The sequence below is a fragment of the Carlito syrichta genome, unplaced genomic scaffold, assembly GCF_000164805.1.
Source record: "Carlito syrichta isolate Samal-C Ts95f unplaced genomic scaffold, Tarsius_syrichta-2.0.1 Scaffold308803, whole genome shotgun sequence".
Taxonomy (NCBI): domain Eukaryota; kingdom Metazoa; phylum Chordata; class Mammalia; order Primates; family Tarsiidae; genus Carlito; species Carlito syrichta.
In genome coordinates this window covers 622254-638897 of record NW_007252899.1, presented here as the reverse complement: position 1 = coordinate 638897, position 16644 = coordinate 622254, and the positions used below count along the sequence as shown (strand labels likewise).

The 16644-nt window shown below is 41.4% G+C and overlaps 1 protein-coding gene across 2 annotated transcripts in view; it reads left to right on the top strand.

Moving 5' to 3' along the window:
- CTCF (CCCTC-binding factor) overlaps positions 1–16644 on the top strand; it is a 56318-nt gene that overhangs the window by 23006 nt on the left and 16668 nt on the right. For both annotated transcript variants that reach the window (XM_008065765.1, XM_021716383.1), the window contains exons 2-4: positions 7188–7977; positions 8326–8496; positions 13403–13536. In XM_008065765.1, the coding sequence (XP_008063956.1) occupies positions 7197–7977; positions 8326–8496; positions 13403–13536 (1086 nt within the window). In that variant the 5' untranslated portion in view covers positions 7188–7196. The remainder of the gene's footprint in view (positions 1–7187; positions 7978–8325; positions 8497–13402; positions 13537–16644) is intronic.

The window sequence follows — 16644 nt, the reverse complement described above, 5'->3', positions numbered from 1 at the left end:
CACTCCAGTCTGGGCGACAGAGTGAGACTCCAACTCAAAAAAAAAAAGAAAAAGAAAAAGGCAGTAGATGGATTGGAATTGCTAGTACAGGGAAGGACAGCTATGAGTTCAGTCCCTGGAGAGTGGGGACCTGGTCCAACCTGTTGGTTACTTATTGATTCAGAGGAAAGACTCCCTTTCACTGAAGAAGTTTGATAAATGAATCTGTTGCCCAGACTGGAGTACAGTGGCACGCTCACAGCCACCACAGCCTCAATTCGCTGGGTTCAGACGATCCTTTTGCTTCAGCCTTCCAAGTGGCTGTAGCTATAGATGTGCACCATCACACCCAGCTTATTTTTTAATTTGTTGTAGAGACAAGGTCTCGCCATGTTGTTGCCTAGGCTGGTCTCAAACCCCTGGACTGAGGCAATCCTTTTGCCTCTGCCTCCCAAAGTGCTGGGATTACAAAGTGTGAGCCACCACTCCCAGCCAGCACTAAGATTTCTAAGCAGTGTTTTTAGAGGCTGATGGCTCACTGCTTTGTGTCTGATGTTTTTCTGTAAAAATAGAAGCTACTGCTTTAAGACCTGAGTTGAAGCTGTTGTTCATGGACCTTATGCCTTGTATTTTTTTCACAGCAAGAGAATATTCTTGTCAGCTCATCTCCTAGGCAGAACAATTGGTTTCAATTTGTACTTCTTTATACCAGTTCTTTTTCTACTTGACTTATGACCATGACCTCTTTTAGGTTAGACTTGGTTATTTACAAGCAATTTCTTATATTTTAGGTTTTCCATTCACAGCAAAGATAAGATAGATTTTTTTTCCTGTGTTCTTCAGATTATGTTCTACAAAACCCAGAGAGCTCAGAGAAATGTTTTCCCCCTACCAACTTTATTATTGAGGATATTTAAATAGTTTGAGACTATGTAGTGATTCTGTGATGGGGCCACCACATTAACATTCACAGCATGTAAATTTTTTGTTCTTTGATACTTTTTTTTTTTTTTTTTTGAGTTGGAGTCTCACTGTGTCGCCCAGACTAGAGTGCAGTGGCCGCTCCCGGCCACCGCAGCCTCGACCTGCTGGGCTCCGGTGATTCTTCCGCCTCAGCCTTCCAAGTAGCCGGAATTACAGGCATGCGCTACCACACCTGACTGATTTTTTGATTTATTGTAGAGATGAAGTATTGCTGCCCAGGTGGGTCTCGAACCCGTGGGCTCAGGCAATCCACTCACCTCAGCCTCCCAAAGGCGCGGGATTACAGGCTGAGCCACCGAGTCCGGCCTTTGATACTTTTTCAGAGAATGTCACTTTGGTAAATGGGGCTTTGTTTTGTTCCCTAACTTCAGACATTTGAATTATTCTTTTTGCTGGGATACTAACTTTGGGACCTTTATGGCCTGGAGAAAACTTCTCTTGAAATAGGTGAACAGAGCCAGGTGTGGTGGCTCACACCTGTAATACCAGCACTTTGGGAGGCAGAGACAAGAGGATTGCCAGAGCCTACAGGTTCAAGACCAAACTTAGTGAGAATTCATCTCTACAATAAATCAAAAAATTAGCTGAGTGTGGTGGCACACACCTGTAGTTCCAGCTACTTGGAAGGATGAGGTGAAAGGATTGCCTGAGCCCAGCAGGTTGAGGCTGCAGTGGCCATGAGCGTTCCACTGCACTCCAGCCTGGGTGACAGAGTCAGACTCTGACTCAAAAAAAAAAAAAAAAAAAAAAAAAAAATTAGCATGTGCCTGTGGTTCCAACCACTTGTAAGGATGAGGCGGAAGGATTAACTGAGCCCAGAAGGTCAAGGGTGCAGTGGCCGTGAGCATGCCACTGCACTCCACCCTGGGTGACAGTGAGACTCCAATTCAAAAAAGAAAAAAAAGAAATAGATGAACAGAATAGTATAATGTTAAATTGCAAAATCTGGTTCTGTGGGTCAGGGGTAGGACCTGAAGTTCTACATTTCTAACAAGCTCCAAGATTATGCTGACGCTTCATACTTTGAGTAACAGAGGTGTAAAGCTATGCTGTCCAGTACAGTATTCTCTAGCCCCATGTGACTGGTTCAAATTGAGATGTGCTACAAATATAAAGTATATACCAGATTTCAAAGACTTAGTATAGAAAAATGATTTAAAATATCTCATTAATAACTTTTTATTGATAGCACCTTGAAATGATATTTTGGACATACTGGGTTATATAAAATAGACATCTAAAATTAATTTCAACTGTTTCCATTTATGTTTTAATATGCACATTTTTTACTTAAAATTACATATAGCCAGGCATGGTGGCTCAAGCCTGTAATCCCAACACTTTGGGAGGCTGAAACAAGAGGATTGCCTGAGCCCGTGGGTTCAAAACCAGCCTGGGCAACATGGTGAGACCTTGTCTCTACAATAAAATTTTAAAAATTAGCTGGGCGTGGTAGCATGTGCCTGTTGTTCTGGTGACTTGGAAGTTTGAGGTGGAAAGATCGCCAGAGCCTAGCAGATTGATGCTGGTGTGGCCATGAGCATGCCACTGCCCTCCAGCCTGGGCAACGGAGTGACACCAAATTAAATTTTAAAAAATTACATATAATGTAACTCATGCTTGTGGCTTACATTATGTTTTTTACTAGCACTGTATATAGAATTTATGTAATGAAAATAATCTATCTGAACAATACTGAGTATATAATTACAGTTAGGATCATGCTTAAAGTAATCTTTCACAATCAGAAGTGTAAATGAGATAAAAATGTTATTAGCACATTGCCCAGACATTTTAAATTTATAGGCAAATTATAAAGCAATCTACCAATGTCTCTATCCCTCCCTCCCACCCCCCTTCTGCAATAACATATTCATATATTTTTCTCCACTGTTATGGAACAGCTAATATTTTTCTCTTGGTGGTTAAGAATAAGGAACTAATGAAAGAAAACAGGTTATGGCAGAACAAACCAGACTGGCAACCCAGCAACCTCAGAAGTTTTCCATCAGCCTATTTTTGTTCCATGCAGATGGTGGGGTTTGCTGGATGTCCTGAAATGTAGGTTGCTTCAAACCTGGCTTTTTTCCTCAAAGAGCTTTCATATCCAGCTAGGGAAATAGATTATTTTGATAAAATTTTAAGAGCAAAATTGTGTGGTTGTTTTATTAGCAAGCTCATGCAGAGCAAAGTTATGCCCGCAGAACCTTAGGAAGCTTTGTTGTGCTAAGGATGAGCTGGATTTGAGAGGAGTTGATAGGACTTAAAGTACAGAACAAAAAGAGGGAGGTGTCAGTGGGAACAACTATGTATGAAAAGACAAACAGCTTGACTGAAGGGGAAAGTGTACTAGATGATAGCAAGACATAAATCTGAATAGGTTGTCATGGGATCAGATACTGAGGAATCTTGAGAGCCAGAAGGGTGTTAAAGGCATCATACATTTTTTGCAAAAATAGAAACATACTTTTTGAAGAAATCAAGCCCTGTTGTTTGTGAAATGAGTATCTTAACTTCCCTGTTAAGAAAGCGTAAGTGGTATTCCACAGCCAGTCATATGAGGTATAGTCTTTGTATTTTGTCATTCAAGAGTATCCAGATTATAGCCACCTGTCTTACTATCCTCTCTGTTGTATGCTTTAAGCTAATTCTTATAATTAATTCCCACATGCATTTATTCTACCTAAGGATCTAACCCCTTCCCCTGCAAAATACACATACACCTCCAAACTTTGCCTTTAAATGTCCTGACCATGTTTCAGGGTTTCATTCAAATTCTACATTTGATTGGGTGGGGTTACTCACACCTGTAATCCTTAGCACTTAGGGAGGCAAAAGCAGGAGGATCATGTGAGGCCAGGAGTGTGACACCAACCTAAGCAACATAGAGCAAAGCCATCTCTACCAAAAGAAAAATTATCCAGGTACAGTGCCATGCTTCTGTACTCCTAGCTACATGGGAGACCGATATGAGAGGATTGCTTAAGTCCAGGAGCTTGAGGCTTCAGTGAGCTATGGTTGTGTCACTATACTCCAGCCTGGGCAACAAAGTAAGACCCCATCTCTAAAAAAATTTTTTTACTTTCACATTTATGAAACATTTTGCTATCACACATGTTGATGTTATCTTTTTAAACTTACCTAATTTTACCTTGAACCATTTTTTTTTTTTTTGAGTTGGATTCTCACTCTGTCACCTAGACTGGAGTGCAGTGGCCGCTCCCAGCCACTGCAGCCTTGACCTGCTGGGCTCCGGCGATCCTTCCACCTCAGCCTTCCAAGTAGCTGGAACTACAGGAGCATGCTACCACACCCGACTAATTTTTGATTTACTGTAGAGATGAGGTCTCGTTAAGTTGCCCATGTGGTCTCGAACCCGCAGGCTCAGGCAATCCACGCACTTTGGCCCCCCAAAGCGCTGGGATTACAGGCTGAGCCACCGAGCCTAGCCCTTGTTTTTTTTTAAATTTGAGTTGGAATCTCACTTTGTCACCCAGGCTGGAGTGCAGTGGCGTGCACACGGCCACCCCAGCGTCAACCTGCTGGGCTCTAATGATCCTTCCGCCTCAGCCTTCCGAGTAGCTGGAACTACAGGTGCATGCTACCATGCCCAGCGAACTTTTTTTTTTTTTTTAAAGTAAGATTTATTGAGAGGACAGAAAAGCTCCCACAGTAGAAGGGGAACCGAAGGGGTTGCGTAATTTTTTATTTATTCTAGAATTGAGGTCTCACCAAGTTGCCCAGGCTGGTCACAAACCCATGGGCTCAGGCAATCAACTTGTCTTGGCCTCCCAAAGTGCTGGGATTACAGGCTGAGCTACTGAGCCCGGTCCTATTTTGTCCCTTATGTTAGACAGTAACTCCTAAAATCCAGGATTAGGGCTTGCTCGTTTCTGTAATCTTTATACTGCCTTGCAGGTGTTCCTTGTACAATGTTAAGATACCTGGTCAGAGCATTGGAGAAAAGTGTCTCTAATATTAGTAGCAAAACCTTGTATATACTTGTGGGTTTTGTTAGGTCAAATTATTACCGTGAATTAGACAATTGTTCACACTGATTTTAATCTTAAGTATCTAGGTACTAATAAGACTTAAGAGCCAGAAACTATGAATTGGCTGATTTATTTTCTGTTTTTTATTATATGCTCAATTAGGCTGGCATTTATTGAGTACTTACCAACCTGGGCACAGTGCTAAAAAATGAAAACCACTTGTTAAATGTGGTTCTTGTCTTCAAGGAACTCATGATCTCATAGGAGAAACAAATGTCAAGTCCATGGTGTGACACAGGTTGCAGTTTTGTGATGTCTACAAGCAAGGTCATTGTAGTTGGATCTGAGTTCCCATTTTGGCTCTAAAAAACAGGGTGAGAAAACTTTGACAGGGAGGGAGAAAATGGAGAATTATTCAGTAGATACAAAGTTTCAATTATGCAAGATGAATACATCCTAGAGGTCTGCTATACAACATAGTACTTATAGTTAATAATATAGTATTGAACACTTTAAACTATGTTAAGCGGATAGATCTCAAGAGAAATGTTCTTAACAAAAACAAAAACCCCACAAGAATACAAGGAAATTTTGAAGATATGTCTAGTATCTTGATTGTAGTGAAAGTATCACAGATATATGCAAATATCCAAATTCATCAAAATGTATACATTAACCATGTAATTTTTTGGTATATCGATTGTACCTTAATAAAGCTTTTTTAAAAATACTCAGCCGGGCTCGGTGGCTCAGCCTGTAATCTCACGCCTTTGGAAGGCTGAGGTGAGTGGATTGCCCGAGCCTGCGGGTTCGAGACCCGCCCGGGCAGCGAGACCTCATCTCTACAATAAATAAAAAAATCAGCCAGGCGTGGTAGTGCATGCCTGTAATTCCGGCTACTTGGAAGGCTGAGGCGGAAGGATCTCTGGAGCCCGGCAGGTCGAGGCTGCGGTGGCCGGGAGCGGCCACTGCACTCCAGTCTGGGCGACAGAGTGAGACTCCAACTCAAAAAAAAAAAAAAATACTGACAGAACATGTTTATAAGGTAGAATTTAGCTTAAAAACAGCAAGGCTACCAGTGTTTTTATAATACATCTTTTATTATTTTATTTATTTTTTATTTATTTATTATTTAAAATTAATTTAATTAATTTTTAATTGACAAAGATATGTATTTGTGTGTATCACGTTTTGAACTGTGTATGCATTGTAATGACTAAATCAAGCTAATTCACATGTATCTTATCACATACTTATCATTTTTTGTGGTGAGAATATGTAAAATCTATTTTAAGTGATTTTTCAAGTATACTCTACATTGTTACTAATTATAATAGCCATGTGGTACAGTAGATTTCTTGAACTTTTTCCTCTCTTTGAAATTTTGTATCCTTTGACCAACATCTCCTCCACTTAAATATATAAGATTTAAACTAGTTTTTTTGCTGGATGTGTAGTACAAGGTGGCTCAAACCTGTAATTGTAGCTCTTTGGGAGACTGAGGCAGGAGGATTGCTTGTACCCAGGAGTTCAAGATTATGCCACTGCACTTCAGCCTGTGTGACAGAGCAAGACCCTCTCAAAAAAAAAACAAACAAACTTGTTTTATTAATAATTTTTTAATATTATAAAATAACCAAAGATGAAATTTTTAGTTGTGTCTTTTTTTATTATCATTTATTGGTTTAATCAGGATCCATATATTGTGATTGATTGCTGTGTCTTAAGTCTCTTTTGTCTATATCAGAGTTTCTCAGCCTGAGCACTATTGACACCTTGGGCCTGATAATTCCTTGTGATGGAGGACTGACCTGTGCCTAATAGGATGTTTAGTAGCATCTCTAGCCTCTACCAACTAGAAACCAGTAGCACATCCCACCCAAGTAGTGACAACCAAAATTGTTTCTAGATCTTGGCAAATGTCCCTAAAGGCAAAGTCACCCCAGGTAGAGGACCGCTGATCTGTAGGTTCTCCCTCCATCCTTCCCATTTTTCTTCTGGTTATTTACTTGTAAAAGAAACTAAATAGTTAATAATGCAGTATTTCCTCAGTCTTTATTTCACTAATTTCATCCCAGTAGTGTAGTTGAACACCCTGTGTCATCAATTTTGTGTTAATTGTTAGTTGAATCTAAAGACTTGATTAGTTTCAGATTTTTTGTTTCTTTAATATATGTTTTTATTTGAACAAACTTTATTTTAAATAACAATTTGTTTTCTCCCTTAATAAAGGAAGGGGAAATGGAAGGTGAGGCGGTCGAAGCCATTGTGGAGGAGTCCGAAACTTTTATTAAAGGAAAGGAGAGAAAGACTTACCAGAGACGCCGGGAAGGGGGCCAGGAAGAAGATGCCTGCCACCTACCCCAGAACCAGACGGATGGGGGTGAGGTGGTCCAGGATGTCAATAGCAGTGTACAGATGGTAATGATGGAACAGCTGGATCCTACCCTTCTTCAGATGAAGACTGAAGTAATGGAGGGCACAGTTGCTCCAGAAGCAGAAGCTGCTGTGGACGATACCCAAATTATAACCTTGCAGGTTGTAAATATGGAGGAACAGCCCATAAACATAGGAGAGCTTCAACTTGTTCAAGTACCTGTTCCTGTGACTGTACCTGTTGCTACCACTTCAGTAGAAGAACTTCAGGGGGCTTATGAAAATGAAGTTTCTAAAGAGGGCCTTGCAGAAAGTGAACCCATGATATGTCACACTTTACCCTTACCCGAAGGGTTTCAGGTGGTGAAAGTGGGGGCCAATGGAGAGGTGGAGACACTAGAGCAAGGGGAACTTCCACCGCAGGAAGATCCTAGTTGGCAGAAAGACCCAGACTATCAGCCACCAGCCAAAAAAACAAAGAAAACCAAAAAGAGTAAACTGCGTTACACAGAGGAAGGCAAAGATGTGGATGTGTCTGTCTATGATTTTGAGGAAGAGCAACAGGAGGGTCTGCTGTCAGAGGTTAATGCAGAGAAAGTGGTTGGTAATATGAAACCTCCAAAGCCAACAAAAATTAAAAAGAAAGGTAAAATGAGATGATCCATAATAACTTCATAAAAATGTTGTGGGATACAGTGCACAACACAGTGCATATGCAAGTTACTTTACATTTACCATATTTTTAAAGGGTTATTATGTGAGTACCCCTTTTTTAAACCAGTCTAAAAGAAGTTTTTCCAGATTGAGTACTTTTTTTAATCCTTAAGAGAAAGAAGTAAGTGTATTAGTGATATGGGATAATTATGGCTTAATATGGCTTATATCGGGTTTTGTTATAAAAAGCTAATGAAATATATTTGTAGAAATTTAAGAATACAATTAATCTTAACACTTTGAAACCCTATAGCAAATAAGTGTTTTATTTTACATATAGGTGTAAAGAAGACATTCCAGTGTGAGCTCTGCAGTTACACGTGTCCACGGCGTTCAAATTTGGATCGTCACATGAAAAGCCACACTGATGAGAGACCACACAAGTGCCATCTCTGTGGCAGGGCATTCAGAACAGTCACTCTCCTGAGGAATCACCTTAACACACACACAGGTGCTGGATAAGAATGTTGGGGGCTACAACATAGCAAAGGTTCAGACTTGCCTTTCAAGTATCATTCCAGCAGGAAGTTGAAGGAAGTTTTTGTTTTTTAGGATGCCCTTTTTGTAATCTTGATTTTACTGTAGGCACTTAGACTTTAGTTATAGGCACTTTTTTTGTAAACCAAAAAAAGTGAGAAATTATCCAAATTGTATAAAGATGGTGATCCAGAAAAAGACTATGGTAGTTAGTCTAGAATAATTTCTGAAAACTTTGCTATTGTGTTGCTGAGGTTTTAACATCAGAACAAAAAATAACCCCCAAAATTTGAGGCAACAGCCAGGCACTATGATGCATACCTGTAGACCTATCTTCTCAGGAGGCTGAGGCAGGAGGATCACTTGAGCCCAGGAGTTCAAGTCCAGCCTAGGCAACATAGCAAAAACTTTTCTCTTTAAAAAAAAAAAAAGTCACTCATAAGCAGCCCTGAACAACTACCATAACACTATAAGAAAGGAATTGACAGTAGCGGGATACTGCTGGAATGGGAATAGGAGGGGGACACAACATCAATAATGGGATACTGCTGGAATGGGAATGGGAGGGGGACACAACATCAAAAGGGTACCTGATCTCTAACCAGGCAAAGTGGGGATCATAGGGAAGCCCAAACTTTACCTGTGTGATGACTATTAGTATGTAATCTGATCCTAAATTGTATCCACATCTTTAAAATAAAAATGAAGAAAAGTTCCAGGCAATAAATGACAGGCACTATGAAGAAGAACATTAGAAATAGAAGTGAAATCCTACCTTTGTAAAAGATGATCACATTTTCTGTATCTGGTTGCTTTACCTCAAGAAAGATAAGTAATTTATAATCTCAGAATGAAAAATTTATGGCATCATTCTGGCAACTCAAGAATTTATTGGTTTACCACATGTAATTTAATGTAGTGTTTCAATATTTTAATATTAGCTTCATGTTGGCTGTGACAAGGTCACTAAAGTGGAGAGACTGTGCATTGGACCTTTCTTTAATCTGTCTTCTGGATCTTTGTGTTTTCAGTGTGGGCACTTAGCTACAATTCCTCTCACCTGGTTTTTCATGCAGAATAGCTTTCTTCTAGTCTCTACCTCATTTTTTGGGGTTTGCTTTGTTTTTTATTTTAAGGATGTGGGGTACAATTCAGGATTAGGTACCTAAGTAGTTATCTTATATGTAAAGTTTGGGTCTCCCTTTGGTTCCACCTCATTTTATATAGCAATTCTTGTTTTTTGGGGTTTTAAAAAATAGTTTATTGCTATCTTTTTTTTTTTTTTTTGAGTCAGAGTCGCTATCGCCCAGGCTGGAGTGCAGTGGCATACTTATGGCCACTGCTGCCTTGACCTTCTGGGCTCAAGCAATCCTTCCACCTCAGCCTTCCAAGTAGCTGAAACCACAGGTGTGCAACACTATGCTCGGCTAATTTTTTTATTTTTTATTTTTGTTTTTTTGAGTTGGAGTCTCACTCTGTCACCCAGGCTGGAGTGCAGTGGCATACAGCCACCGCAGCCTCAACCTACTGGATTCAGGTGATCCTTCTACCTCAGCCTTCCAAGTAACTGGAACTACAGGCACGCACCACCACTCCTGGCTAATTTTTTGATTTATTGTAGAGATGAGGTCTCGCCAAGTTGCCCAGGCTGGCCTCAAACCCATGGGTTCAGGCAGTCTTCTCACCTTGGCCTCCCAAAGTGCTGGGATTACAGGTGTGAGCCACCACGCCCAACCAGTTTATCAGTATCTTCTAATGACAACTCTTGTTTTTGATTTGATGTGCTGGTTTTGAGATGAGCATAATCAAATGGGCATTGACCTATAAACAGTATGTTATGTATTAGTGTATTCTTTGTTAAAGTGACTTAGTCGCTTTATAATGTCTCCCTAATTTCTACCCAGACTCTTGATAGTATGTTTTATTTATACTTTGAAGACACTGTTATGGGGCATATGACTAAGAAAAAGTAGCTGGCCCCTTGCCAGGACTTCACAAGATGGGTGTGTCTTGATGTAGGTATTGTGTCTGGTCCAGTCCTCAGCTTTGAAAATAAGAAATGTAGCCTGTCTGGTTACCTAGAGCTGATTTGGTAGGACTGATTCATACTAATCAAACCCACAAGAGTATGATGCATATAGTTTGAGGTGAGGAATACACCGTTTCATTTCCTAGATGCAGTTGTATTGCATTCTAGGGAACACCCTTGCCTATGTTAAGGTGCTGTGGCAATTGAAAGATGACTTGGTACATTCTTCAGGAAAGAAGTATATTGAGCAATGCATAAACATTCCTTGGAATTTCTTAGTTATCGTCATACTCCAGTCATACTTCCCTTTCCAGTATTCTCTTCATTCTCAAGGAGAATCATTTCTGCAGATGACTGGTCCCATTCATTTCATTGTGGTACTTCCTGATTTCATTCTCAAAGGCAGCCTTCCTTTGGTTTTGGTGTTTCTGATTACCTTGCTGTTAGCGGTTACCTACTGTCCACAATGATAGCCAATCACTAGCTTCTGAATAACAGTCTGGAGAGAACACTGCATTGTACAGTCAGCTTTATCTCCTTAATATTGTCATTATTAGGTGGACATGATACTTATAATGCAGTGTTCAGAATATAAAGTGACTGGATCCACTAATCAGTTTGTTACTGAGCTGCTATGTGAGGATATATTAAAAACATTTAGCCGGACTCGGTGGCTCAGCCTGTAATCCCACGCCTTTGGGAGGCTGAGGTGAGTGGATTGCCTGAGCCTGCGGGTTCGAGACCCGCTAGGGCAGGCGAGACCTCATCTCTACAATAAATCAAAAAATTAGCCGGGCGTGGTAGCGCGCGCCTGTAATTCCGGCTACTCAGAAGGCTGAGGCGGAAGGATTGCCGAAGCCCAGCAGATCAAGGCTGCGGTGGCCGGGAATCTCCACTGCACTCCAATCTGGGTGACAGAGTGAGACTCCAACTCAAAAAGAAAAAACATTTACGATTCTTTCAGTGAAACATAGAAAAAGTATAGAAAGCATATTCATAAAAGTGCTTAAATGTTGGATGAACTGACATTCAGAATGATCACAGAATTATTAGACATGAATATTTGAAAGTGATCTGTTCAAATCACATAAAAACCAATACTTTGTAAAGTCTGTGATAAGCTGCTTTTTGAGTCAGAGTCTCACTCTGTTTCCCAGGCTGGAGTGCAGTGGCACCATCACAGCTTACAGCAACCTTGACCTCCTGGGCTAAGGCAGTCCTCCCACATCAGCCTCCCAAGTAGCTGGTACTATAGGCACACGCCACCACACTTGGCTAATTTTTAAAAATTTTTTCGTCTTGCTGTGTTTCCCAGGCTGGTTTTGAACTCCTGGGTTCAAGCAATCCCCTTGGGATTAGAGGCATGAGCTGCCACACTCAGCCTGAAATTCTCATCAAGACAAATTTATATAGAAAACAAGCTAGTATGTTTGTGGTTTTTTTGTTTGTTTTTTTGGTTTTTTTTTGAGTTGGAGTCTCACTCTGTCACCCAGACTGGAGTGCAGTGGCCGCTCCCGGCCACCGCAGCCTCGACGTGCTGGGCTCCGGCGATCCTTCCACCTCAGCCTTCCTAGTAGCCGGAATTACAGGCATGCGCTACCATGCCCGGCTGATTTTTTGATTTATTGTAGAGATGAGGTCTTGCTGCCCAGGCGGGTCTCGAACCCACGGGTTCAGGCAATCCACTCACCTCAGCCTCCCAAAGGCACGGGATTACAGGCTGAGCCACTGAGCCCGGCTATATTTGTGTTTTTTAAAGAGTTTAGAGGCTAGGCATGGCGGTTCGTGCCTATAATCCCAGAACTTGGAGAGGCCAAGGCAGAAGGATTGTTTAAGTCCAGGAGTTCGAGATCAGCCTGGGCAACATAGCGAAGCCTGATCTCTACAATAAATCAAAATATTAGACAATCATGGTAATGTGAGCCTGTAATCCCAGCTACTTGGGAGGCTGAGATGGACAGATTGCCTCATCCCAGCAAGTCAAGGCTACAGTGAGCCATGATCGTGCCACTGGTCTCCAGCTTGGGCAACAGAGTAAGACCCCAACTCAAAAAAATTTAGAATATGGGCATCAGTGACCCAAAATCTATTGTCATAATCCAGTAAGATTTGATGTGCAAAACAGTCTCAAGTCAAATATCTATTGATTTGGTAACTTATACTTGATAAAACATTAAGTTGTAAAAGACGTATATTTTGACAAGGGTTGAAACAGAATGGTGTTCCTGTTAACTTTTTTTTTTTTTTTTTTGAGTTGGAGTCTCACTTCTATCGCCCAGGCTGGAGTGCAGTGGCACACTCATGGCCACCCCAGCGTCGACCTACTGAGCTCCAGCAGTCTTTCCTCCTCAGCCTTTCAAATAGCTGGAACTACAGGCGTGTGCTACCTTGCCCGTCTAATTTTTTTTTTTTTAATTGTAGAGATAAGGTCTCACCAAGTTGCCCAGTCTGGTCTCGAACCTGCGGGCTCAGGCAATCCACTCACCTCAGCCTCCCAAAGTCCTGAGATTACAGGCTGAACCACTGAGTCCGGCCCTGTTAACTTTTAATTCAGAATGACCAGGGTGTTCACTAAATAGAGGCAAGAAGGATTTTGTATTAAAAGGCAGCAGATTCAGATGGGTGATAAAAAAAGAAAAACTAAGTGTTTGACATGTTCTTATATCTGGAGGTTAGTATTGTGAATGCAGCCAGGTTCTCCCCATAGTTTTTGGAGCTACTTTCAAGCAATTGCAGTTGATGGGTTGACTAGGGGCCAATCTCATGCAACAATTTTATGCCACCCATTGAATTCTGTCTCATTAGCTGTGCCCTTTATCTTATTCTTCCTGCTATTTCCTTTGTCTTCTAGGTACTCGCCCTCATAAGTGCCCAGACTGTGACATGGCCTTTGTGACCAGTGGAGAATTGGTGCGGCATCGTCGTTACAAACACACCCACGAGAAGCCATTTAAGTGTTCCATGTGTGATTATGCCAGTGTAGAAGTGAGTGTTCAGCTATTTTTTGGTACCTCTGTTAAATAGACTATGATTTCAGGGTGAGCATATAACTACCCAAACTTTTCTTAAAATGAGATAGAAAATTGTACTAGATTGTTAACACACATGCGCTACCCACCCCCCAAAAAACTATAATTGAGTGTAAAAAGCTTACCTGTTAAAAAAGATTACCCATTCCACTTGTTAGTACTGGTAAGTTCTTCTAAATCTTGCCCAGAGCATCTAAAAATGGAAGTTATATTGACTTTATTATCTTAGGCTACTCTGTTACCAAAACTGGATAAGAATAGTACCAAAAAAGAAAGCTTATGTTATTCTCAGACATCCGATAGCACAAAGCCCTCATTTTGCTTTCAAAGTTTTCTTAGCAAGTCATTCCTTCTATTTTTTTTTTTTTTCTGAGTTGGAGTCTCACCCTGTTGCCTAGACTGGAATGCAGTGGCCGCTCCCGGCCACTGCAGCCTCGACCTGCTGGGCTCCGGCAATTCTTCCACCTCACCCTTCCAAGTAGCTGGAACTACAGGCGCATGCTACCACACCCAGCTAGTTTTTGATTTATTGTAGAGAATGAGGTCTTGCCAAGTTGCCCAGGCGGGTTACGAACCACTTTTATTCTTACAGTTAAAACTTAGAATCAACTTGTAATTTCTCTTCACTTATTCATGTCCTTTGGAAAAGTTTGTGCGCTTTTCTTCACACAGATTTCATAGATTTTTTTTTTCTTTTGAGTCGGAGTCTCACTCTGTCACCTAGACTGGAGTGCGTGATGTGCTCACGGCCACCACAGCCTTGACCTGCTGGGCTTAGGTGATCCTTCCCCTCAGGTGATCCTTCCCCTCAGCCTTCCAAGTAACTGGAACTACAAGTGTGTGCCACCACACCTGGCTAATGTTTTTGATTTATTGTAGAGACGAGGTCTCGCCAAGCTGCCCAGGCTGGTCTGGAACCCCTGGACTCAGACAGTCCTCTCCTCTCTGCCTCCCAAAGTGCTGGGATTATAGGCACAAGCCACCGCACCTGGCAAAGATATCCATTCTTAATGTTACTGTTTTAATGTTGTGCTGGAAATCCTAATTGATAGAACAAGAAATGAATTATAAATGCAAAAACAGAGCTGTCATTCCTTGTAGACATATTTGCTAATAGAAAAGCCAAGAGTACCAGCTGAAAAATGTAGAGATGTAGAACAATGAGTTCAGTTGACTGGCCAGATATAAGATAAGATACAGAAATCAGTAGCTTTAGTAGTTGGTGATAGGTATGAAAAGTTTCAACTTCTAATAACAATAAAATGACTTAGAGATAAACTGAGCAGCAAAAAAAAAAAAGCTATAAAATTTGTGTGAAGAATGCCTCACAAACTTTCCCAAAGGACATGAATAAATAAAGAGACATTACAAGTTGATTCTAAATTTTAACAGGAAGAATAAATGTGAATGACTTGCTAAGAAAAATGTGAAAGCAGAATCAGGGCTTTGTGCTACTGGATGTTATAAAATTATACAGTAAATGAAGACAGTGTGATATTGGAGCAGGAATAGATCAATAGCTCATTGGAACCAAATAATAGGTCCTGGTGTATATAGGATTTTTTTTTTTTTTTTTTTTTAGTCAGAATCTCACTTTTGTCACCCAAGCTAGAGTGCAGTGGCACACTCACAGCCACTGCAACCTTGACCAGCTAGGCTCAGGCAGTCCTTCCACCTCAGCCTTCCAAGTAACTGGAAGTACAGGAGCTCACCACCACACCCAGTTGTTTTTTGTTTTTTTGGGGTTTTTTTTGAGTTGGAGTCTCTGTTGCCCAGGCTGGAATGCCGTGGCATGCTCATGGCCACCCAGCATTGACCTGCTGGGCTCCGGTGGTCCTTCCACCTTCCAAGTAGCCAGAACTATAGGTGTGTGCTACCACACCCGGCTAATTTTTTATTTATTGTAGAGATGAGGTCTCACCAAGGTGCCTGGGCTGGTCTCAAACCTATGGGCTCAGGCAGTCCTCTCACCTTGACCTCCCAAAGTGCTGGGATTGTAGGTGTGAGCCACCGTGCCTGACTATATAGGAATTTAACGGGTGATAAGTAGGCAGATCTTGAGGGAAAAGAATTATTCGTTAATGCTGTTGGGACATTTATTTTACCACTTATGTGTGTGAAAATTTGTTATATAGTACTTAAGAGTACAGGGAGGTTTTTTTTGTTTGTTTTTTCTCAAAATTGGGACCCTTGTTAGAAATTTCAAGTCAGACATTAGTAAGTGTTCAAAGCACTTAACATCAAGTTTGAAAGTCGCTGTTTGGGGATAGGGAACCCAGCAGGAGACTAAAAGTACACTAGGAAATGATAATATGAGGTGTGACAAGTTCACGAACTAATCCTAGAAAATGTGCTACATACCTCTTTGCTGAGTATCACTATGGTCACCTTGAAGTACACCAATGCCAGCACCTTTTCTACCCATCAAAGCAATTTTGGAATTCTCTGGAACAGCCAGAGCTGTCATCATACTACCCTTGATGTCCTGAATGTCATCAGAATGTCTTCCTTTCAATATTTCTTGTATCAGCCGGGCTCTGTGGCTCAGCCTGTAATCCTGCGCCTTTGGGAGGCTGAGGTGAGTGGATTGCCTGAGCCCGCGGGTTCGAGACCCGCCTGGGCAGGCGAGACCTCATCTCTACAATAAAATCAAAAAATTAGCCGGGCGTGGTAGCGCGCGCCTGTAATTCCGGCTACTTGGAAGGCTGAGGCGGAAGGATCACCGGAGCCCAGCAGGTTGAAGCTGCGGTGGCTGGGAGCAGCCGCTGTACTCCAGTCTGGGCAACAGAGTGAGACTCCAACTCAAAAAAAAAAAAAAAAAAAATTTATGTTTTGGTAAAGAAAAAAGTCATTGGGGGCCAGATCAGGTGAGCATGCAGGGTGTTCCAATATGTGTTGGAACAGGAATAGATCAATAGCTCATTGGAACCAAATAATAGGTCCTGGTGTTTATAGGATTTTTTTTTTTTTTTTGAGTCCCCCACATGCTGGGCTTGGTGGCTCAGCCTATAATCCCAGCACTTTGGGAGGGTGAGATGAGTGGATTACATGAGCACAGGGGTTC